Source organism: Scleropages formosus, chromosome 10 (genome assembly GCF_900964775.1).
Source record: "Scleropages formosus chromosome 10, fSclFor1.1, whole genome shotgun sequence".
Classification (NCBI taxonomy): domain Eukaryota; kingdom Metazoa; phylum Chordata; class Actinopteri; order Osteoglossiformes; family Osteoglossidae; genus Scleropages; species Scleropages formosus.
In genome coordinates this window covers 6,793,004-6,817,797 of record NC_041815.1, presented here as the reverse complement: position 1 = coordinate 6,817,797, position 24,794 = coordinate 6,793,004, and the positions used below count along the sequence as shown (strand labels likewise).

General features: G+C 41.8%; 1 protein-coding gene across 3 annotated transcripts in view; it reads left to right on the top strand.

Annotated features, from left to right (window-relative positions):
• The window catches only part of LOC108941648 (rho GTPase-activating protein 42-like), a 44,888-nt gene that overhangs the window by 7,930 nt on the left and 12,164 nt on the right, over positions 1 to 24,794 (top strand). For all 3 annotated transcript variants that reach the window (XM_018764429.2, XM_018764420.2, XM_018764437.2), the window contains 9 exons: positions 2,363 to 2,458; positions 8,171 to 8,232; positions 12,801 to 12,872; positions 18,915 to 19,016; positions 19,346 to 19,456; positions 20,824 to 20,928; positions 22,012 to 22,141; positions 23,235 to 23,335; positions 23,738 to 23,847. In XM_018764429.2, the coding sequence (XP_018619945.2) occupies positions 2,363 to 2,458; positions 8,171 to 8,232; positions 12,801 to 12,872; positions 18,915 to 19,016; positions 19,346 to 19,456; positions 20,824 to 20,928; positions 22,012 to 22,141; positions 23,235 to 23,335; positions 23,738 to 23,847 (889 nt within the window). The remainder of the gene's footprint in view (positions 1 to 2,362; positions 2,459 to 8,170; positions 8,233 to 12,800; positions 12,873 to 18,914; positions 19,017 to 19,345; positions 19,457 to 20,823; positions 20,929 to 22,011; positions 22,142 to 23,234; positions 23,336 to 23,737; positions 23,848 to 24,794) is intronic.

The following is a 24,794-nucleotide window of genomic DNA, read 5'->3' as shown; positions in this document are numbered from 1 at the left end:
AGTGTTTTAAATTTCTCATGCATTATTGAGCCAAAGATATTGCGTGTGTCGGTACTGACCTACATAGAAGCTTAGAACTGGTTTATGAGCATTTTCAAGTCTAGTCTTCTTTCCTGATATACCCAAAATGTTTCTATGGTTAACATTTCCTCCAGCATCGCTGTGGAAGTAGGTGTGATGCCCTTAACCACTGTTCCCGAGGCCTTAGATTTGAAGCCCCGGGGGCCACATGTTGATTCGTGCAATCGTAACGGTTTCTACAAGTGCACTGCTTGGTTCCTCATATTTAGGTGCTCTCGCTGGTTCATACTGCGGTAGTTCTGCTTTGGAGTTCGCACTTTATGTCTCCAGGTCTTGGATTTTATGCCAATGGACGCTGAGACAGCGTGCAGCTGCAGCCAGGGAACATTGTGTCCGGGATCCGCTTTACAAGATTAGCTGTTAGCCCTAAGGCTGTTAGAGCAAATTTACTGCTAAAGTAATGGGTTCCTCCAGCTTTGTGGGGGCTCGCATCGTCCATCTGCGATGCCGCACTGGTCCTACTCCTCATCCCTGAGGCACGCATCTCTTGACAGAAGTAATGCATGGATCACAAGCGGCTGCAGAAAGTGCTTTCGGCGTCGCCAGCACGGTCTTGCGCGAGACCGGCGATCTGCGAAAGCGCCTGGGTGCGGACCGTCCTTCTGCCAGTCTGGTCCGCGTTGTAAGTTGCACGGTGCCAGCTCCGCGAGCTTTGATTGAACACTCAGCTGGAGTCGATCCTGCGAGCTCCTGTTGCTTCTGATCTTCGCTGAAGTGTTGTTTCTCTCTGTTTTTTCCCCTTCTGAGACACGGCGGGAACCTGCACCCAGGCCTTCGCCCTTTCCGGCTTGCGACGCCGCGCCTCGTGAGCGGCACGCCTAACGGATCCTTCAAAGCTTCTCGTGATCATAACTTGACGAAAAGCAGATGTATTCTCTTCTTTTTTATTTTTTTTATGTTTTTTTTTTTTTTTTTTGTTTTTTTTTTGAGTCTCAGATCCTGTAGTTTAAGAACACAGAGACTTTCAGTTCCTTTTTTTCATTTTGCCAGATATATCGTGAAAAGCTCCAGCCCTGCTACGTAAATGCGTCTCAGCTCAGATCCCCTTTTTTTTTTTTAAATCACCGTGGCACATTGATTATGCGGTTGTGATTAACTGTAAAGCTCTCTTTCTGGTCATGCGGGTGAGGTCAGAATGTGATTACAGAGGCAGGGGTATAAACACCAGGAATAAGGGACTTAGAATATTTATGCACATAATGTGATGCCAGATTCTTGAGAGCAGTTCCAGAGCTTTGTTGGCGAAGAGCCCTGCCATATCCACGCTGCCTCGGCTGCACATGGCAGAGCGCCTGTCTACTTAGTCTTCCTGTCACTTACACGCATCCCCCAAAAGACTCCGACAGATTTTAGGGCCCTGCCTGAGATTCTGTTGACAAATTGCCACCGGTCTGACACTCAGAAGGAGGTGAATATGCAAAGTTGGATATTGGTGTTTCCTGCATGCTAAACAAAGGAATGTTATTTAAAGTTTAATTTCCATTCGGTGCGAATTGAGAAACCATCGCCGGATGTTATTTAACTGTTATTGCGGGATTTTATGTTTCATTTTACGCTGCGCTGACATGCTCTGCATATTGTGAAGGGAATTGAGAAGAGCAAAAAAAACGCTAAAGTGATCATTTTTGGTTTTGTTTCTGACAATAACTGTTCGCTGCGACTGAAATTGCTGCCGTCATTAATTTTAATAGGATCATAAGAATGTGCTTTGAAATATTAATCTCTTCTGCATGCTGCAAGGTCATTGGCGAAAAAGCCTCTAAACACATTTCAGTGATATAGCATCGAATACACAAGTGTGCAACTGGTATTGGATAAGCTCAATTTGCTTTTATTGTTATGTTGAAAAATAGGCAAAAGAGGCTCTGTGCTGTGTTTATAATTTGATTTTTTTTTTTTGTTTCAAACGATGCTTTTAATTTTTTGTCGCGGGTAGGAAAGCCAAGTAAGGACTGATTGCGAACAACGTTTGACTGTTCATCATGACCTTATCCTCGGCTGTCAATCCGATGCCTTTGCCGAAAATTTTATGCAGGATTTATTTCGCAGGCGGCGCGTGAGCTTCTTTGCCTTTTCCTGTCATTTTTCCGACAACTCAAAGCACTTCTCTTCGGCTGCTCTTAAAGCAAACAGCGAAAGAAGACTTTCAGGAATTCGGGAAACCTTTGAGATCTGTTATGTAACGTACCACGAATGCCTTTGGACGATGAGCTTGAGAATGGTTTTTTGTTACTCTGAAAGGCATGTTATCTTTATAGCACGTACACTTTGTTTCTCCCAGGCCTCTCTGCAGCTGTGCAGAAATTCTCCAGCTCACTCCAGGATTTCCAGTTTGAGTGCATTGGTGATGTAGAGACGGACGACGAGGTGAACGTAGGTGAGTCAGCCGGCGGCAGTCCAGCAACATGTCCCGTCCGCCGGCCTGCTGCCACACTGCATGGCCCTGTTTGTCATCAAAATTAGGACCTGACATTTCTGTGAGAACTCCTGGGGGGCGGGGGTCAACCAGAAAGTGTTACTGGCCTGCCTCTGACAGAACTGAAGGTCTTTCATTCATACTTTGCCATTGGGGCAAGTATGGATAATATGTGTTTTGACAAAATGTTTTGATGGAGACTTTCTGAAAGGGCTCATCACACATGCTTACACATACAGACATGCAAACATATGTGCAGAACCAGTCAGAAGCATTAAATACACTTGTTGGAAACTACAGGCGGTCCCCGATTTGCAATGGTTCGACTTACGATTTTTCCGACTCTACGGTGGCGAGCTGGCGATAGACATTCGGTAGAAATCGTACTTTGATTTTTGGATTTTGACTTTTTACCCGGGCAAGCGATATGCAGAGTGATGCTCTCTTGTGATGCTCGGCAGCGATCTGCATCTCCCAGTCTGTCACGCAGAGGTGCGGATTAGGCGTATCAAATGCATTTTCGACTTACGATATTTTTGACTTATGACGGGTTTTACGGAACGTAACCCCATCGTAAATCGGGGACCGCCTGTAGTTTATTTTTTTCCTACAAGACATTCAGTGAACAAGTTTAAGCAGGAAGTCAGCTGACATCAGTAGCATGTGAGGTCTGATGTGACAATGACGGGAGGAGCAGGACCATCCAAACAACCCAGTAATCAATAAATCTTATCAATAACAATCTATTTAATCATTTTCCAACATAGAAGAGAGAGAGATAAAGGGAGGGTGAAGTCTGACGACTCCGATGCTGCTTTACTGACCCCTTGTACCTCTGTATTTCATGCCACGTCCTCTTCAACAACCATCCCCACAATCCCCATCTGAATAAACCCCAATTCAACCGACCCAAGCTTGAATCTGTTTTCTCGTCCTGTTTGACCACACGTCCTTCTACATTGACTTCCTAGCTCTTCTGCAGCAGTTTGCAGAAAAGTAGAGTGTGTTGCTTTGCTTTCATTCTTCTGTCTAATAGATATAATGCACAAGTAATGTTCAGGTTGCTCTTTTTACTGGCATTGCCCATAATTTTTTATACATGGATCGGGACCACAGTCCTAGAAATTCAAATTGATCTGTTACATTATCCTTCAGAAAGCTTCTTAACCTTGCTGCTGTAAATATCCATCTGTGTAAATTTAAATGTCATGCTGGCCTCTTTAGATGAAACCATCTGTCTGCTAAGCAGAGCTACGTTCATATTCACCATACGTACTTCAAATCCTTTTGAAAGGAAATGAACTGTTTTGTATCAGAAATTAATGTTTTTTTTTTCATTGTTTTGTTTCCTTTTTCACAGGAAAGTTATGAGAAGGCTGCTTATTGTATAATGTCAAGTGTCTTACATTTCAGCTTATCAAGTTTTTTTTTTTCCCCCCCCACCCTTGTGTAGTACCCTTGCTCTTACACCTGCTCTCTACCCATAGTCAGCTGTGGGTTTGTGAAAATCTGTCCAAACTCTGTGAGGGAGCAGTTCATCTCATATCTCTGTGTTTGTTAGCTTTTTTGTCTTGTTTATTTTGGGCGGATTTTTTTTTTTTTTTTTTTTCCCCCAGTCTACAGCCAGTTTTTATCTGTCAAGCTGCCACCAGTGCTGCAAGCTATTCAGAGTTAGTGGAGGCCAATTATGCTCTGGCCGAATAGCTCAGGCTAGCTAGTTGCCACTGAGCATGCTCTAATTTGGAACACGCATGTCGCAGCTGGCCACTCGTCAAAAACACTGCCAACCTCCAGTATTTCCCGCTGAGATCTGGCCGCCCGCATGGCATCGGGTCTGGTTGGTTCAGATGGACCTCAGTAGTGCCAGCTGCTGTGGGCTCATCTCCCCAGCCACCCAGAGGTGTAAAGTTTTGATTGACAGTGTCTGCTTCGAAACAGGAGGTTTGCAGCTTATGTGTGTGGTTTTACAAGGTTTGTAAGACAATGACTGAGTATCTGTCAAAGAAAGACGGCGAGTGAACAAGACGTAGACCCATTTTATGGCCAGGCTTTCTTAATTTTATGTTTGACATGCTGGTACCAGTGGCCAGCTGCCTTTACCAGCTTACAGTGCAGTGGATTGAAAATTACAGTATCAAAGTGGGTGTAAGGAGGAGCCTCTTTTACAAGTTTTTGGAAGTACAAGAAGTTCCTCAGTAGAGGGCAAAAAAAGTTTGGGGAAAGTTTTCTTGGACCATGATGTTTACCTCTTTGGTCTCACAGTGGCCAGCATTAAAGGACAGAATTGCATTCAGAGCACAAAAAAAATGTAATTGTCTCCTGAAATCAATCTGATCGCGAGTGAAGACCTGCTTTCTGACTGACTTGGTGGGCTCTGGTTGGAAGCCAGATAGAGACCCTTGATCTAGCTCTGGGGGCAATCTGCTTTGATGCTCCCAAGTCCCCCCCAAGCCACTGCTCTCCTGCCCGCGGCATCAGCCCGGGTTCATGCGACCCCGTATCGATTTTCCCGAGACTTCCTGCGGTGACATTCACAAACCATGCCGGTTATCTCGAAATCAATCTTAAAGCAAGATTGATATAGCTATAGAACATATTAATTGCACAAAAAAAATGAAAGGCCAAGAAGTTTTTGAGCTGCGAAGATTGCTGTCTCTGGCGACCCCAAACAAGTCCAGAGTGCGCTCAGAGTTTCTCGAATCGGGACCCGCAGGAGTTAAGCAAAAACATGGCAGAAGCCTGCCTTGCTGAATCCACACATTGCCGTGACGCCTTTAATCTACCAAATCGTAGCAAAATGTCTCACTTGCACCAGTGTGTTTAAAATGCATGTGAATAACAAGGGGAAAAAAAGGTATACAGACATTTCTCTAAAGCAACTTAGACCATTAAGGTTACAATTATTTACTCATTTATACAGCTGGGTAATTTAACTGGAGCAATTTTTAGGGTAAGTACTTTGTTTAAAGGTACTACAGCCAGAGGTGGGGATTGAACCAGTGACCTTTGGAGCCAAAGAAAGTAGCACTAACTACTATATGACCAGCTGTCCTCTGCACATGTACATCCATTCCTTACCTAAGAGGATTAATTTGTTTCTTGAAATCACCCTACAAGGAGAATTAGCAGTATGAGGGGGGTTAAAATACCATTATTTCTTACAAGGGAAAATAAGGATCCCAGATATTTATGTTTATTTAGCAGATGCCCGCTTCCAAAGTGACTTACATTGAATACTAGATAGTATTTAGCTGGTATTCCTTCATCCAGGGTTACTACGGTAGAGGCACTATAGTACACAGTCAGTAAGTCATCTATACACCAGAACAATGTAACACTCTATAGACAATTTAGAATCACCAATCCAGGTGTTCTGAGACAGCAATGCTGTTTGCTCTGCTACTATACCCTCACATGAAAAATTGTCAAGTAAAATTACAAACGGATGAAAAAAGTGTTTTTAAGCATGAAAACAGATGCCACGGTGGCACAGTGAATAGCACTGCTGTCTCACAGCTCCTGATAGTGTGAGAGGATGTGGGATCGATCCCTGCTCGGTCTGTGTGGAGTTTGCATGTCTTCCCCATGTCTGCATTGGGGTGCTCTGGTTTCCTCCCACAGTCCAAAGGCATGCTGCTCAGGTTTCCCTATAGTGTGTGAATGACAGAGAGAAAGAGTGTGTGTGTGTTTCTCTGATGTATGGATGAGTGACCCAATGTAAGTAGTGTATCTGGCAGTGTAAGTCACCTTAGTGAATAGAGGGTGTGGGTTCATAACACTACATAGAGTTCATTGGAAGTTCCTTCAGAGAAAAGTGTCTGCTAACATATAATAAATGTAAATTACACAAACATATACCATGAATTGTTGAGGAGAATGAATTAATTTTTAAATTGTTTATGTTACCTTTGTACTGTGAAGTAACACTTTGTTTACTATGTTGTGAGAGTATTCATTTTATAGAAGTTGGTTGTATGATTTAAATGACTGATTTCATATTTATATGTTTATTTCTAAAAGTTTTACGTTTACATTTATTCATTTAGCAGATGCTTTTCTGCAAAGCGACGTAGGAGAAAGGGAGACATAGTTGCAAACGTGATTCTTAAATTGTTTGTTTCTTTCCACTATATGAACCGATGTTCGTTGCATTTTAATTGAACCTGTTATTTTAATTGTGAACTTAGCTTTACCATTATTGATGTTGTGAGAATGGTCAATGTACAGTTGTTAGTTTTTGTTAAACGTAAAAAAGTATAGTGTCTGTATGCTTTGCAGAGTGAAACGTATGGTAGGCAGTGGATGAAATCTATTGTGGATGTAAAATTATCACGTTCCTGGAAAGGAAAGCTTCTGTACTGAGTAGTAAGCACATTATTAGGGAAAAAAAATGTATATATTTTCATAAGGCATTGTTGCAGTTTTTCATTGCATGGGACCCTGGGATATGAACAAAGGGTGTAAACGGAGAAGGCATTTGAACTTTGAAATTAAATCCCTATTGTTCTTGATTATGCAGAGGTCAACATAAATTGAATCAGTGATTGTCTTGGTGGTCCAGATAGATGAAGAGATAGGTAGTCATCAAGCGATGGCCACATCCATTCTCTCTTCCAAGCAGCCTTATGAATGAATCCAGCACCTCTTTCAGCTAACTTCTCTTGTCTTGATCCTATTAGTCATCCAGATTTATCTTATCCTATCAGTCATCCAGATGTAGGCGTGTTCCTTTCTGGTTTGTGTCTCGCTGGAAAGTTCACTACCACTGCCCTCCTGTGCCCCACGCATTTCGAGTGTAAATTGCATCAGTTCGAACCATTCACCTGCCCTGAGAACGATCCTAACAGCTGACAGTGATGCTGCTACACAGGACATTCGGTGCTGCTCAAGAAGACTGCAAGGCCCCCTGAGTTGAGTGGGCTTTTTATTTGATCCCTGATATAATGAAGCCCTGAGGGATTGGAAGCCCCACTCTCCTCACCCCACTCTGACAAAGCGATTTGTCTGCAAATGGGTGTGTGGTCATCTATGAGCTGGAACAGCGTACTTTATCATACGGCTGCGAGGTGTGGTCGCTGTTTAGCAGATGCTGTTATCCAAAGCAAATTATGTGGCTTACTCTCCATCCATTAATACAACTAGATATTTACCCTGAATTCGTATTAAGTATCCTTCTAAAGACTACACGTGGCATCTCCTGGAAATTAATCTGTAGCACTTTAAAGTTTGGCATTTTTTAATCAGAATGTTGAATGCCGCAAGGTTTTTTTTTTTTTTTTTTTTTAAGAACAGAATTGACAAAAAACATTGGAAAAACTTGCACAGCAGATGCTCTGTACGTGAGCTGAGTTGATTTAAAAATTCTAACGCCAGGGCATGTTCAGGAAAAGTTCATTAATGGGAAACTAGGGCAAGACTTTGAAGCAAAAACAGCTCGCTTTCTGCCTTGCCGCTGCTGATGCGAGAGCTGCGTGACATTCGTGCGTGTTGTCCGTGTGAGCTTCTCCTGCACGTCCTGGTCACTGAGCCAGGTTTCGTCTGTGTGCACTGGTCAGCGAGCCAAAGTGCAATGCACTGTGCTTTGCGTGTGGCATTCTGTGCAAAAGACACAAATATGGACGGATAGAGGTCATCCATAAGTAACAAGATTTGTTTCTTCTTGTTTCCCTGCAGCTCAGTCCTTCAAGGAATTTGCTCAGCTGTTAAACACCGTCGAAGAAGAGAGAAGACGTCTGGTAAGCATACATTACCGTTGGATGGCCTGCCTCGGATTGCCAGCATTTGCGTGGACGTGTGCATGACATGTCCTCTTGCATGGACATCTGCTAATACACAGATTCAAGTGGTTTAATGCACTTAGTATGGGCAGCTATGAAGGGACTTGGCTGAATTTCATGCATTTCTTCCACAGCTGTGCGTACGGCTGCGCTGAAGTGCTTGGGTTGTCCATCTATTCGCTTCCGCAGACCCCCAGATTTTCAGTTTTCGAACCATGGCAAGTGTTCAGGCACATACTGGACTGGGGTAACTTGTCAGTGCTGAACACTCTCTCCCTCCCCATCCAAGTCCCTCTATTACTGGCACTGAGTTTAGAGTCATCCCAGTCTCATCACCACATCACGAGGGTCTCTTAATGAACTCCTTTGTATGGAGCCTTAAGGGGGCTTTCACTGGATGTGCATTTGCCACACTGTGCGAAATTATTGTGGCAGGGAGGGAATGAAACCGAGTCTAAATGAAAAAGGCTGAGACTCAGAAGAGTGGGGATTGAGAACTCGAACAATTCGAACACTGTTCAAGAGGATAACGCCGTCTTTAATATTGTGACATCCTCATGTTTCCATTTGAATGCTCAGTCTGCTGACTGTTGACTTTATCATAGTGATGAATTAATTGGTCTGAGGCCTTGTTGCTGAAGGCTCTCCGCTCACTAAATACCACAGAACACTTATTCCTTTGAGCGGTATTGGCTCCGGGCCCAGTGGTATCCTTCAGCTCACTTTAAACTGACGGGAGACCCAAACCCAACCCGCCTAGCTTCATGTTCATTTCCCCCTTGTGTAATTGGACGGCTGGAATCATCCTGTTCTGCTTTAAAACCACAGAGGCGCCATCAAAGGCAACAGCAAGCGCCAATTAGAACCGAGGAAGACATCACTCCGGATCCGGCGCTGTAGGTGAAAGTGTTCTGCCCTGACCTAAAAAAACAAATAATGAAAAAAGGTAACATCATTTCTTTTCCAGCTCCTTGGGCGCAGATAAAGACACAATTGGTTATTTGTTGTTTTCGATCAGGCAGCAAACTGCGAGATGATTCTCAATTGTACTGGCCCAGCTTCCGGGCGATAGCCCTACAGCTGCCGTTGGTCTTGCCTCGGTTATCTTTTGTTTTCTACGACAAAGCCGTTAGGAGGAAATGCAGGGGAATTCATCAGAGTGCAGCCTTTTGCCTGTAAGAGATTTGAAAACCACATAGGGCAACCTCTACTCTTTACCTGTCACCACTTGCAATGAGTAATAAATAAATCTCAGCTCTTAAACCAAGTTGGCGTTGTTTGCGTTTTTTTTTTTTTTTTCCTGAAATGACCTCCTCTCCGTCATTGGACATGTTGACAAAGGAATGGGATGTTAATGAAGATGATCACCACCGTTTCTGATGCTAATTTTCACCAGCCTATAATTTTGACAACATTAACCCTGTGATCCCAATTAAAGGAGCTGATAATTACACAGATTTACCAAATGTCTTAAAGTGTGTCTGTCCTGGCAGCTGAAGGGGACAGCCAACAAAATGTATAATTAGGAATCATTGAGCCAACCTCTCACTCTAACCAGAACATTCAGTCAATGGGGTGGGTGAACCTTTCATGAAAAAAAAAAAATATGGACAAGATTTAACAATTAATGACATTTCATTCCATGCAGCGTTTATAAAGAAAGGAACAGAAAAATCCTACATGGAGTCCTACTAAGGGTCCTGGAAATTGAACAATCAAAAGAAAAGAAAACAAAGCATGAGAAAAAAGAACTTTGGTAAATCATTTCGCCATTCCTGTTTTTAGTGTGTGAAAGCACTGATGAGAGTGTGTTCTGCCAAATATAATTCAGCCTTCAGATCTGTGTACCTGTGATCGACGCAAGTGGAGAGAAGTTTTGATTTAATTATCCGTGCTATAAAATCATGCTCAATAAGTGCTGAAAATGATATGTGTGATCACACGGTATGCTTTCGGGCAGCTAAAACAAATACTCACGTGTGAAGGGACAGCGGAAAGGCATAAACGTCAGAAAACTTGATGACAGATGGTAGTATTGTAAGCTGTGCAACTTTGAGTGTTTTACCTTCTTGTAGCAGCAAAGAGGACTAACTGTCCAAGACTGGTAAACTTTTAAGATATCCATCCTATTATATATTTCATTCCATTTTCGTCTGTCTTGAAAAACGCTTTTGTTCACCCATCCAGTGCAGGGTAATGGTGGTCTGGAGCCTATCTTAGAAACAGGATGCGAGACAGGGTCCCACCTGGACAGGACACGTGTCCATCGCAGAGCAATCGTGCACACGTTCACAGTCTACGAGTAATTCTGGAGTCATTCACAGCAGACCAGAATGGCAGGTTTCATTTCCGGACGTTTTGCGGCTTTATTTATTTGTATTTCTGATTTACTTGCTCTAGCAATGATTGGGAAAAGGATCTACTGAACACAGAAACAGAAAAGGCCAGCGAGACAGAAGTTAGGCTGCCTATGTGGCATTTAAGCAGAATCGTATGTATGCAGCTCAGCTCGTGTCTCATTTGCATCCTAGTTACGGTCGATAAGACTTTGAACAAGTCTGGTTCAGCATGAGAATTACTGTTCGCACACTGGGCCAACTTTGACGCACTCCCCCCCTTCTCATGCTGCGTCATGTGCCGTAGGACATGGGATGTCAGGCAGCTAAGATAACGTTTCTGATTTTAGCTTTTCGAACTAATGTTGATCTGTGACACTGTGAATTTCGTGTTCAGTAATAAAGTACTACAATAATAAAGTAGTATAGGACCGAAGCACTGTTTTATCTAGAGAACTCGCTATAGACAATTGAAGTTAGTGTACACTGAACATGGTGAAGACAATAAAAGGCAGACTGGATGTCAAATGAATGCAAGGATATTTTGGGTTGCTGAACTTCTTTAAGGCAGTGAAAAGTGCTTCATGGTATTTTTTTCCTTCTGTTCGGTGCAGGGTAGCAGACACTGGTGTATTAATGGAATCCATGGGGAATCGCACTCACTTGTCAATATCTGCACATCAGATGCTGAAACAGGGGACCTCTTTTCCTCGTCTTTTGGTATATTTACAGTATGTGACCAAGATTCACTAAAAATACATTTAAATCTTAAAGTCTGAGACTTTATGGCGATATTAGCATGTTCCTTCATTTATATATATATCACATAAATAACATTAGAGTGAGCATTAGAAGTTTGCTGGCATCATCTATTCAGCGTGGCCTAAATTTTATAATGGTTCAGTTATAAATATAAATGTGAATTGCTACAAATGTTATCAAACTGGAAAAAGGCTGAATCAAAAATAAATATATTCATAGTAAAGCACAGTACTATGTAATAGAAGTATATTTATAATGAAACTTTAAAGTGTAGCATAAAGGTCCTTATGTTACTAAATATGGGGGGGGTTACATTCAGAAAGGTAAATATGGATTATCAAAAGAAAATAATACTACTTAAGTAAACAGCATGCTAAACAGCAGCCTCATTCTCTTCTTTTTTTCCTTTTTATTCTTATGCATTTAATGGTAATGAAATATTACCCGATCATAAGCATAGTGCTACCTACCGTGCTGCAGTGTCCTAACTGAAGGGGTGTTTTTTGCAAATCTTTGTAAGGTTTATGTAATTACAGGGAGAAGTCACCCATATACGTATATATATGAGTATATAGATATATATATATATAGACATGTATATATAATACGGAGCAGATCAGTGGCCAAAACATGGTGCTTTACATGGAAAACAAACAGAAGCGCCCCCGACTTCCACAACAAGGCAAAATGTCTGCTGTAATTGAGACCATATATTTCACCTTATCTACCGTGCACCGAGCGAAAATACTGAAATGCAACGTGACCGTTTTGCAGTGGTCCCAGCACACCCAGCTGACTTGTACTTGGATGCCCCGCAAAGATGCGGCGACGTATATCAGAGATGTAATGTGTTGTAATCTCCAGGTTTAAAGCTCCTTTTTCTGCCCAGTGTGACCTATATGTCTTCCATAGTCGACAAGCCCGCTGTTTCTGTCCTCACATAAATGGGGTCATTTGCTTCAACGGCTGCATCCAAAGGCTCGGCCTTATTTGCCATTTTATTGCCTTTCCCCAAAGGTTTATGTCACAGTGCCTGTGTTGTAGAAAACTCACTCCTGTTAGGTGATAACATTTAATATGTAATCCTTTCTAAGCCTTTTTTTTTGGGGAGGATTATGAATTAATGGTTTCTTTTAATTATAAAGAAATTACCGAGTTCACATGGTTAACCATAGTTACATATGCATTATGTAATGACACTTAGCAGGGTACTAACTCAGATCTGCGTAAGTTAATTGGTTTGCCAAATTAATGTTTTAATTTCTGTTATAAGGCGAAACAAATTATGTGTTTTGTTCCTGGTTACTTAAGGTCTGATATTGTTTTAATAATTTATGGATGTGATGTAAAAACCCAGCATACAAATTAAATGATCACGGTAAATACGTTCAGTTTATTTCACGTATTTTAAATGATTTTTTCTTGCAGATACAGAATGCGAATGATGTCTTAATTACACCGCTGGAGAGGTTTCGAAGGGAGCAGATCGACGCAGCCAAGGTAAGTGCGCAGAGCTGCGTTCTTCACTAAGATTCATGGCAGTTTAATTCCCCTTATAGTATTTGGCTTTAATAATCGAAAGCGTTAATGCACCGGTGAACTTAACAATGCTTGAAAGAATGAGACTGTAGTGCCCAGTTCTGGAGCTCTGTGGCTTTGCTTCAGAAGCAGGCCAAACACAATAAAGTAATGAAATGTTTGCACACTTATGAGGACTTTTCAAAGGTAAACACAATTTCTGCAATAGGCAGACCCATATGCAATGCTCAGCTTTTTCCTAAGGCACAGTAGGACTCGCAAGGGATAATTTATTGGTTCATATCACATTCGCGTGAACGGAAATTATATTGTGTTTCCCATTTTTCACTGTCCTCTAAGAAAGTAATTGGACAGTGTTTGTGACTGAAAATAGTTGTTCAACACCACATGAATGCATTGCTGCCTCACTGTAATGTACGTTTTTTTTTTTGTGCCTCTCTGGTGTTCGGCACAATGTAATATTGTCGATACTGCAAAATCGAACCTCGCAAATAGAGAGAGTTTGGGTGGAGACATTGTTTCGTTCACCTGACGAGGGTTATAAAAATTATTGTAGGGGATTGACAAGTCTCAGCCAAACTTGTATTTCGAACAGCAGGACTGGGAACGATATCATTCCATCACCGCGTAAACTGGGCTTCCACGAGTCTCCCTGTTTGTGCCACTGGCAGAAACGCCGTTGCGGATGTTCTTGTTAAACATGGTTTTTTTCAATGCAAATTAGCATGTGAACCTAATGGAGGAAACTGACTGAAGCTCTTCTCAGCTGTGAGCTGCAGGTAGTGTTCAGGTTAATGAACTGAACTCCTGACCCTGCCGTTGACCCACTGAGAAAGGTGCTTGATTTTCACAGTTGCATCTAACAGTTACTGAGTAATATTCCTGGGTAAAATGTTAAGTTCCTGCAAGGAAAACAACATCACCTGCGCAAACTAAGTAGTATAATAAGGCATGAGTTATTAGCATATGTTAGTCCTGACCTTGGAGTCAGAGGTTCCGGAATTAAGGGTGCAGAGGGTATAGCGATCATGTGTTTGGTCTGGCAGAAAGAGGACCGAGGTCAAGAAAATACAGTTTTCTTGCATGCATTCAAACAACGTTCACGGCGGCATGACAAGCTGAGACCACATTTCAAACTTGTGCCAAGCGGCGGTGTGACTGTGAGACCCATTGCATTGTGGGACCACATACCCGTGCTCTCGGTTACACTCTGGCACTCTACAGTCTCACTTTGCATAGTCACGCGTTAGTGTTTGCATTCTTTGTTTTCTACCATTGTGTTCTAATTTTCAAGTTATTTATTTAGTGAAATATGAAACATAGCTTTAATCGTCCTCAAACCAGTCCACACTCACTATAAGTGTGGTCAACAATAGCCACGCTTTGTGAAATCATTATTTAAAATTTACTTTGTATACGCTAGGCTCTTTGTGAATTAAATTTCCACAAACATTAAATATATTGATATAAAAAGAATATTCATTGTTCGTACCTTTATTCCAAATGTATCTCTCACTGTCTCAGATACAGAATGGTGAGGAAGCATTTTATATACAGGTCCATGTTTGCTACTACAACTATGCCTGCAAAAGAGCTTCACAGACACATATGTGGGTCGTAAAATCGTTGCAAATGCGACTGAGTAAAAAGATTCTTTTTTTAGTTATTTTCCAGGAACAAACAGCAAAATAGTAAAACTGCATAAAATTTGAATGCGTTATACTACTTTTTCCTTATGACATTAGGCATCATTTAGGGTGATTGTATGGTGAACTTAGAATATGCTTGGGACAAAGAAATAAATAATTTTACATTTACGTTTACTTTATATTTATTCATTTGGCAGACGCTTTTCTCCAAAGCAACGTACATCTCATACTAAATACAATTTTTTGCATTACATTAGGAGAAAGAGACATAGCTGCAGATGTGTGCAGATTCTTGAGTACAGTGTTTCCTTCAACATATGCATCAATGTTCATCACACAAGTAGCTGCATAAAACTTTACCAGAATATCGACAATTCCTAATCACCTTCCTAATACTTTTTTTTTTTTTTTTTGAGGTACATATAAACATTTACGTTACATTGCAGGAATAGCTGTGTGAAGGATTGATCTGAGCATGATCACGATCATCAACATTTCTACCTTACGGGCATGAACATTTATACGTTACATGAACTTAAGAGATGATGGGTGAAATGAGTCCAGAAGAGATGAGTTTTCAAACCCTTTTTTAAATGTCGACAAAGGTTCGGCAGTTCTGAGTGAGAGGGGGAGGTCATTCCACCACAACAGAGCCAGAACCGAGAACCTCCCTACCTTAACTTTTGTGCGTGGGACCACCAAGCGGGCAGATGTGGAACAACGAAGTAGTCTGATTGGGGTGTAGCGAGTTTTGTAGATAACTTGAGAGCAGTTCTATTGCATGCATTTGTAGGCCATAACCAGGGTCTTAAATTTTATTTATTTATTTATCTAGCTTTTCAATATTCAATCAATAATCAGTAACAAATTAGAACTAGATAATGAGGAATAAGTGCATACTGTGTAAAGAGAAGAGCTCAACAGCCTGGAGGTGAAATGAGCTTCGTCTTCATATGAAATCATATAGAAATAGCTTTTTGCCAAGAGCTCATTGTTTGCATTGTTTGTATTATACACAATATACAAGTTTGTTTTACTTAGCTATGAAACACTGAGTTGTGACTGTTCACAAGACATTATTTGCCATAGGTGCACACTCTTTCCCTTTGCATTCAACAGTTTTTAATCTTCCAGTCTTGTGGCAGGGAGATAGTCACAAGGACCCGATGCTTTGTACAAATGGTAGGACAGCTCATCCCATAAGAAATGCATGTCTCACTATTGATTAAACAAATTGAGTTCTTCCTTTCACTTCGACTCGAAGCGGCGGCTTCTAGACCTTCGGGTCAGAGGAAGAAAAAATGTACTTGTCTTGTATCTGTCTCGTACTTCTTGTCTGCTGATATCTAGGCCGCCAATCCCCAAGCCACTGCAGCGCTTCTCGTTCAAATTCTTGAGTACCGATTTTGATAGAACATTTTGCTGTTGACATCCAGCTGACGTTGCGTTTATCTCCTGAGTTTTTCTTTTTTTTCGTGCTGTGTGAAATAAAACATTACTCACTTTTGTTGTCACTTTTGATGACTGCAACAAAACGTTTGAAATTATTGTAGGAAAAAAATGTATCAGCAATGTAGACGCACCTTTTTTTTTTTTTTAATTTTCTGATCGTTGATGTCACAAAAGCAGATGTTATTGTTTACACTGTGTTAATTAGTCACCGCTACTAGTAACAGAGACTCATAAACAAGCTGAATTTGGGGGTATGATAAAGCCGCTCGTCTCTTTGTGATGAAAGATGTGAGCGCTCCGCCTTTCTCCGTTCACGGCTTGTCAGACCTCTTAGTGAAAACAAGCGCAGACAATGGAGCTTTGCAGCATCAGGATCGACGGAGACGCCCCAGTTTAATCATCCTTCTGGATCAGTGGTCCAATTAGCCGTCCATCCAGCGAGCGGCAGACAGCGGCCGGGTCAATTCTTCTTCGAGGGACTTATTCTGTGGCTTTCTCGAAACGCTGCCTCTTGTGAAAGATCCCATTTGCGGCCGTCTGTCCCATAATGCATTTCAAAAATGCAAAGTACTTTGTATATCTCACTGGAGGAAAAACATGCTGGTAAACATAGGTGCGTAAAAACTGAAGAGAGGCTCATTTAGTAGGTTTGAAATGCAACCATTACTTCCCTGACAAATGTTTGCATCAAAAGTTTTCCATGACCATACTTTCATTTTGCCTGTTTGCCTGTTGCAGAATCAGCTACATGACTGTAAACAACGCAACACCTGTTAACCTAGGACATGACAATTACACACACAGACACACACATATTGGCTGAAGCCACTCGTCCCAGGCAGGGTTGCGGTGAACCGGAGCTTAACCCGGCAGCACAGGGCGTAAGGCTGGAGGGGGGAGGGGACACACCCAGGACAGAACGCCAGTTGGTCACAAGGCATCCCAAGCAGGACTCGAACCCCAGACCCACAACGAAGCAGGGCCCGGCCAGACCCACTGCACCACCATGCCCCCATAACAATTATTATTATTATTATTATTATTATTATAATAATACGGCACAGTGGCACAACGAGTAGCGCTGCTATCTCACAGTGCCTGAGTGATGCAAGAGGACATGGGTTTGATCCCCGCTCAGTCTGTGTGGACTTTGCATGTTCTCCCCATGTTTGTGTGGGTTTCCTCTGGGTGCTCTGGTTTCCTCCCACAGTCCAAAAGCATGCTGTTCTGGTCCCCTATAGTGTGTGAGTGACAGCAAGTGTGTATGTGTTCCACTGATGTATAGATGAGTGACCCCTTATTAGCGGTGTAAGTCACCTTGGTGAATAAAGTGTGTGGGCTGATAACACCACACAGAGTTCATTGTAAGTTGCTTTGGAGAGAAGCATCTGCTAAATAAGTAAACGTATATATTGTTATTATTATTGGTTAGCTGAAACTTTTATTCAAAGTGCCTTCCGATTCTATCGGTTTTTTCCAGAAGCAATATACTGTATGTTAAGCCCCTCACTCAAAGATAGTAAAGTTAAACCCCCACCGTGACTTGAACTGCCAACTTACAGGATTTAAAACCATGCCCTCCACTAGCATGCCATCTGTGACCTGTGTTGTTCTGTTTATGACACTAGAGGTCACTGACAGATATTGTTCTGCACAGCTAGTCAGTCACTTCTCTTTGCTGAGGTCTGAAATAAATGCACGTGCCCACAATTTAGCTGCATTTCCAGTCTTGAGGTCCTGTCTTTTTGTGCCTGTGTGCCGGAGTCGTCGCCGTCTGCCGCTGAAAAGCCTTCGCCATTACCAGCCTTTAAAGTCTCCTCCATTAGAATTCTTCAAAGCCCTTTAGAGGAAAAGAGAACAGCAAAGGCAGGACCTCCACAGGCAAAACAAAGCTGACAGGCAAAGAAAGTCAAAACAAATTCATAGAGAGCCGTTTTGTCAAGCCATCCAGCTGAATTATAGTCCGTGCCCTTCTCCGTTCCGCGGCAAGCAGTGATTAATGGCTTTAATTGACAGCCACGTTTCTTTTCTGCAGTGCTCCTGGGCTCAGTAAAAATGAGGTCTTTGGGTAAAAACGAGGTCTTTGAGCGTTTCGATTGCAGGTATCAGTAGTGCTGGTTTATGATGAGATGCTGTGAGGAGGGACGGGGAGAGGGTCGTGCCTGTGCTCGGAGGCCCGGAAGCGGGCGGTCCGTAGCAGCGTCGTTCACGCATCGTTCCAAACCTCGGCGTGCCGTCCTGGCACAGGGCTCCGTGGAGCTTGCGAACGGGACGCGTGCCATCATGTTTGTAGAGCGCAAAACATTTTGTTTCACCATAATTACTCCTTGAAAAATCAAGCTGAATGGAAGGAAAATATTGTGAGTCATTTGGATAAATCGTTGGCGGCCGAACGTAGTAATAAATAATGCCGGTCAGGAAGCGGTAGCCTAAATCACCACGTTATGCTGCCTTTCTGTGCTTCTTTACGGGAAGTGATGTCGCTACAGTTTATTTCCTTCACAAATCATCCGGTTTTTGATGTTGAGTCACTGTGGTGAGGACACCGAGTCGCTTCCCTTGCCCTCCAGTAGCCAAGCGATCAGGACAGTCAGTATTATCTGTTGGGTCTGGCTTCTCTTTTCTTGCCCCGCGCGGGTTCAAGGGCTGTGAAGCGTAAGAGTAAAACTGGTGAAAAGGACACAGATTGAGATTGCCATCTAGTGGCTCTGGACTCCAAACAACAAATGTGATCATTCTCACCCAAAGCATTTTTTTTTTTTTTTTTTTGTTTACTGTATGTGATTATGAAATATGGAAATGGGATGTACTGATTTTTGTGGTATACTAATAAACTCTCTAATGACTTTACTGAACTAGAACTCCTGATGTTTCATAGATAATGACATAGTTTCGTTTCTAGGAAGAGAAGAAGAAATTTGACAAGGAGTCAGAGAAATATTACTCCGCTTTAGAGAAGCACCTCAATTTGTCATCGAAAAAGAAAGACACTTTTTTGCAGGAGGTAAGCCCATGCAGAGAGATGCAGCAAACTGTGCTTCCAAATAGTATATATGTGAAATGTAAAAAACTGAGAGAGTTTAACATAAATTCGGTATGTGTGAGATACATGGAATTAGGTAGGAAATTTTCCACAAATCTTCCTCTTGCCAAGACTCATCCAGTTCACTAGGTTTTCTTGATGGATTTACTGTGATTTGCTGTGTGACTGCTAACTGCCTAATATTAAGTGTGACATCTGAGTAACCTGAATAAGATCAAGGACTGTCTGGCAGTGCTTTACTCATATTCCAGCTGGAGAAAGAAGGGTTTTTTTTCTTTGCTTCATTGTAGGCAGATGTACAGATTGAAAAAGACAAAGAGGTCTTCTACGATGCCTCCCTAGAATATGTCTTCAAGATCCAGGAAGTGCAGGAGAAGAAGAAATTTGAATTTGTCGAACCGGTAAGTTTCGTCCTTGCAAATTCGGTGCGGGTTCAGAGTCGGACTCCAGCAAAGTGCTCAGCGTAATCACAAAAAGCAGAATAGTCCTTCCTGCTGTCACAGCTCACAGCTTCCTGGTGAATTCTCATCCCTTCACCCCTGCGGCTACAAAACAGACAGCAAAATCACATTCGGATCGTTGCGTCTATTCTTCAACGCGAATGTCCCGGCTTTGATGTCTGGCTGTCAAAGTGCTATCACAAGAGAAGCGAGATAGAGGTGCTGGGGCGAGGGGACAAGGTGGCAGTGCTGATAAGCGTGAGGCTGTCCAGCACGCAGTCCAGACACTCACATCCTGCCATTTATATCCTCGGAGAGAAAGAAAAAACTCTTCAGAACCCTTGTGGCGAGAGTCGTCTGTCTCCCTGTATGAATGACTCTCCAGAATTAGCGTGATGGCCCTTACATAAACTCAGATGAAATTAACGAGTCACTCACTCGACATTCGGCGATAACAATAAAACTGAAGTCTCCGTCAATTTCTCCACGTTTCCTCGTGTACTTCTTTCAGGGATGTTCTGCTTGACACGAAGTGAGATGAGTCGTTGCTTTTGTGTCCCGGTAAAATAAGATGAAGCTCATCATGCTGTGTGTTATGTATGCCTGTGAGAGTCAAAAAAAGAAAAAAAAAAACTTTCAAAGTCTAGTGTCTTTCAGTGGTTGTCAGCGCTAACATTTAAGTGAGAGTAGTTTACAGGAAGCATTAAGATCCTGGCCTTTAAGAGGATGTGGACAGAGGTAATGGCTCTTTACGAAGGTTGATGGTCCGTTTGTTTACATACTCATATAATACATGTGAAGAAACTGCTCAGATATAAAGGACGGCAAAAGTGGATCGGGAGAACAACGAGAGTGCGCCTTTTTTTCTAAATTTTCTTTCTTTTTCTTATTAATTGGCCTTCTTGTTGTTCATTCATGCATGGAGGGTTATAGCTTTTTTTTCTCCAGACGAATTCCGAATTATTATTTCCTTGCATCTGTTATGTTTAAATAAAAGAGCACATTTATGAAATGCAAAGTGGAATACCATTTGTTTTGATTGAATTGCTAACCGTTAATAATAGAACTGGCCCTCAACGGTTTTTGGTGGGAAATGTTTCATAGAACTGGAAAGGAACAGCACCAGTTCTGAGTTAGACATTATTGTGCATTAAAACTACATGGCTATTGCCTCCTAGAATCAAGTGGTGAATGGACCTTTTCAGTTCAGTTGCTATAAATTATATTAAAGCTAATGCATCTTTCTACATTAATGTATTACTGAGTGCATGTGTGCTTCTTTGAAGTGTCTCACTCATATTCCCTGGGTTCCTCCTGTTTCTCCTCAGTTGCTGGCTTTCCTGCAGGGCCTCTTCACCTTCTACCATGAGGGCTACGAATTGGTGGCCGAGTTTGAGCCTTACAAGCAGCAGCTGCAGTTCAACCTTCAAAATGTAAGGGACCAAGTTCAGACCCTTGGGGAACAGCAGTCCAAGCTGGGCTTTGCAACACAAGGCTATTTAAGTGACTGGATGTGGTGTGTCATATTTTAAATGTCCAGCCCCAGTGGGGTTTGTTTCTGAACTGTGCCACAAGGTTGAAGTTTGAGGATTCCTGATGAACTTTTTAAAGAAATTAAGTCTGTGATTTAGTAGGACTCCCTGTTAATGTTTGTCATGGATCTACAACGTATCCCTCATGAGCTCTGTCTGATACCCAGACATTGACCAGGCTCTGGACTGCATCGCTGTTTTGTGTGCAGATGTGTGCCAGCGCTCGGTACAGTTCTACAGTTCCACTTGAGTTCCTTCCTGGACTCCTTGGCACCTCACAGCCCCAACTTAGAGCTCTTTAATTTTTGTGGTCTCTGTCTTGTGACCCACATGCTACAGGAATCACAAGCATGTTGCCTTGGCGTTCCGCTGGTTCCACTGTTATATTTGATGACCTTTTCACGCTTCCGGACCAAACAAAATGCACTCAACCATCGAGAACATGAGCAGCGGCAGGGTGGAAGGAGCCCTTGTCAGCCCTTAAGTACACTTAGGTGACCAGACATGCACTGTTGGTCTTGCATTAAACCAATTCTCAGCTCGTTGAAGCGGAAGCAGCCAAATGTCTAGCAAAACGAAATACCAAGCCTCTGGCATTGTTACTGCGGGACAGAAAATAATCAGTAGAATAACACTGGTCCTCGGAGAAAGAGGAATATAGCCAGGACGTTCTATTGCTTGAGGACACGCTCATGTCACAGCTTTGAGCAGCGCAGTGCTCGGTCATATCCTACAGGCATTGGGGTGAAAGCGGCCAAGCATGAATGATACACTGGCTTTGTCTAACTCAAGGATTCCTGGTCGCTTCTCCAGCACAGTAAGCTGTCTCCTCCAGTGATATCTTTCTCTAAGTGGCCCACAGTTTACGTAGCAAAGTGTTACATTTTCAGAGTTGAACATCTACCTGGGAAAAGGATTTCACTCGATATGCTTTGGTTTAAACTGATTTCATTTCATTTTTTTTTTTTTTTTTTTATTTTTAAGACGAGGAATAACTTTGAGAGCACGAAGCGGGAAGTAGAGAAGCTGATGCAGAGGATGAGGTCTGCAGATCATGACTACAGACCCCCGAGCCAATGGACCATGGAGGGGTTTCTGTATGTTCAAGAGAAGCGTGAGTCACAGTAGTAGAAGTATCAGTAAAGCATACACACACACTGGCTCCTGAACACACAAGTACTATTAGCACTGCAATTGTTTTTGTACTTCACTTTGTTCATAAAGCCAGCCTCTGAGCCAGAAAGAAATAAAAAGCTTAATAACATAGACGTACACCCATCTAACACATAACGGGTTTTGTACAATGAGAAACCGGTGCAATGACTTCAATGATTCAGTTGTTTAATGAATTCAATCATTTTTGTTACAAATAGTATAAAATGTGTATTATACTATATACTGTAACTATACTATGAAATATGTTGGCCTTGTCATTGTCATCCATAAAGAAATATTATTTATTTTGGTTAATTTTAAATTTTAGTTGACTTTTTTTTTGTCTGGGAACCAGTTGCAATTTTTCATAATCAGAAAGAATACAAATAATAGTAACAAATTCTGCTAACAGCATGATTTTGCAGATCCAGTTAACCCTTTTAGGTGAGGGATTGGTGTATTTTGAATGTAGAGTCTGGGTTCGTTAGGTGAAGTAGTGGTTAGAGCTGCTGTCTTGGCACTCCAGGGTCTGAGGTTCAAACCTTACTTCCTGCTGTTGTACCCTTGAGAGAAGTTCTTACCCTGCATTGTTGCAGTATCAGTTGTCATATAAATGGGTAAATCATTATAAGTAACTTAACATTGTAAGTCTCGTTGGAGAAGAACAACAGCTTAATAAATAAATGTAAATGAGATTCAGCTGGTGACATTCGGATGGGAGATCACTTTCCAATGTTCCAACACGCAGACATTAATTGTCATTCTTGTGCACACTGACACGTGTAAAATTTCATTGTAAAGAGCTTTTGATTCATTTCATTCACCCTTTTCCCTGTTTCGCAAGCTGGTATTTTCTCCGACCCACCTCAGGTTCACTAACTCTTTCAAAAGATACTGTATGTAATTGCAGGCCAATTTTCAGGCCAATTTTCAATTTTTTTCAATTTTCAAGGCCAGTCTATGGCCTTGAAAGCCTGCCTTTTACTTCTGTATTTTTTTCCTTAACCCCTAAGCTATCTATGTTTTGTGAGCCGTAGTTCTTTTTGCTTCAGGGCCTCTGGGATTTGCGTGGATCCGCCACTACTGCACGTATGAGAAGGGGACCAAGACCTTTACTGTGAGCAGTGCAGAAAACAAGTCAATAGGCAAACAGGTATGTTGAGATTTTTCAGGGCAAAATAATTCCAGACAGAAAGGTTTTCTGGCAGTGGCAAGATTTTTACAACACCTGTCTTCAACATCAGTACACGAAACTGACTATCACAGACTGAGGTCAGATGGTTGACCCTGTTTTCCTGGGTTTTTCAGGATATCTGTAAGCCATAAAGGTTTGATTGCACAGAATGTTCCATTTATACTGAATATTCCATACTAATATAGATGTTGCTATGTGTTTTTTCCAGTTGATTTTTGTTCTGCACATACTCTGAATGTGCCTTTCGTGAGATCATCACCTGAAATACTAGTCAGTATTTGCATGAGTTGCTCAGAGCTTACAGTAAGTGCACGGAAACAGCTGATTTCTGCTTTTCTTCCTCTGGTTTTCTTTCCATAGTACATTCCTGTCTCGGCCCCACCAGAAATATTCAAGCTGAAGTCTTGTGTCCGCAGGAAGGCCGACTCTATCGACAAGCGCTTCTGTTTCGACATCGAGGTCGTGGAAAGGTCTGTATGGTGCTCCGTTCTGATCGTGGTTCTTAAATGCGTCCGAGCGCTTTCCATCTTTCCATCCACGGGGGCTTCTTAAGAAACACAGTTAGGGTGAGGCAAACAGATAAAGCCTGATAGGCCATAATCAGTCATGACAAGAATAAATATGCAGATCAACACATTGGTGCCCCGATGTTGAAACATATGGTAAAATTATATTGGGTCCTGAAATTACAAACATTATTGTGACTGGAATTCTGTTCTTAACTCAGTTTGTTTGTAACTCAAAAGTTGCTTTTACCATGTTGCTATCAATTAAAGCTGAGTAGTACATACATCCGTCTTAATGAGTTAGATTCTGTGAAAACCTCAGAAGCTATAATAAACAGAAAAGACTTCCATCCATCTGTTATCAAAGACTGCAGTGTCACGGTGTTGGCAGCCCCTCCTGGTGCAAGGTAGGATGCACGCCTCCCAATGTAACACGTTACATCAGAGTGTAACAAAGCCAAATAACAATACTAAAAATTAAATTAAAACTCATTTACACTTACTGAAAATAAAAAATATTTTATCTCCAGAACCTCCAATTACATGCTGTTAACCAATTAACCACATAAACATATATAAAAATTACTTTCAGCTCTACCATGTACACAATCAGTGAATGCTTAATAAAACTCTTATTTATAGGTGAGCTGTGCTAATTATCTAAATATAGCTCTAGGAAATTAAAATGCATAGTTAATTTGTCAATAGTTTTATTAGCTTTGAGTTGCATTAAAATTAAAACTAATTATAAAATGGCTGAAAATAAGAATATAATCTATTCACAAACTTCTATTCAGTGAAAGTTGTCAACCGATTCAGCTCATCCCATCTCATATGCAACTTTTCTCATCTTTATTCTTCATTTTTCATCTTTATTATTGGACAGAAAAATCAGGAATGCCAGAGCTATG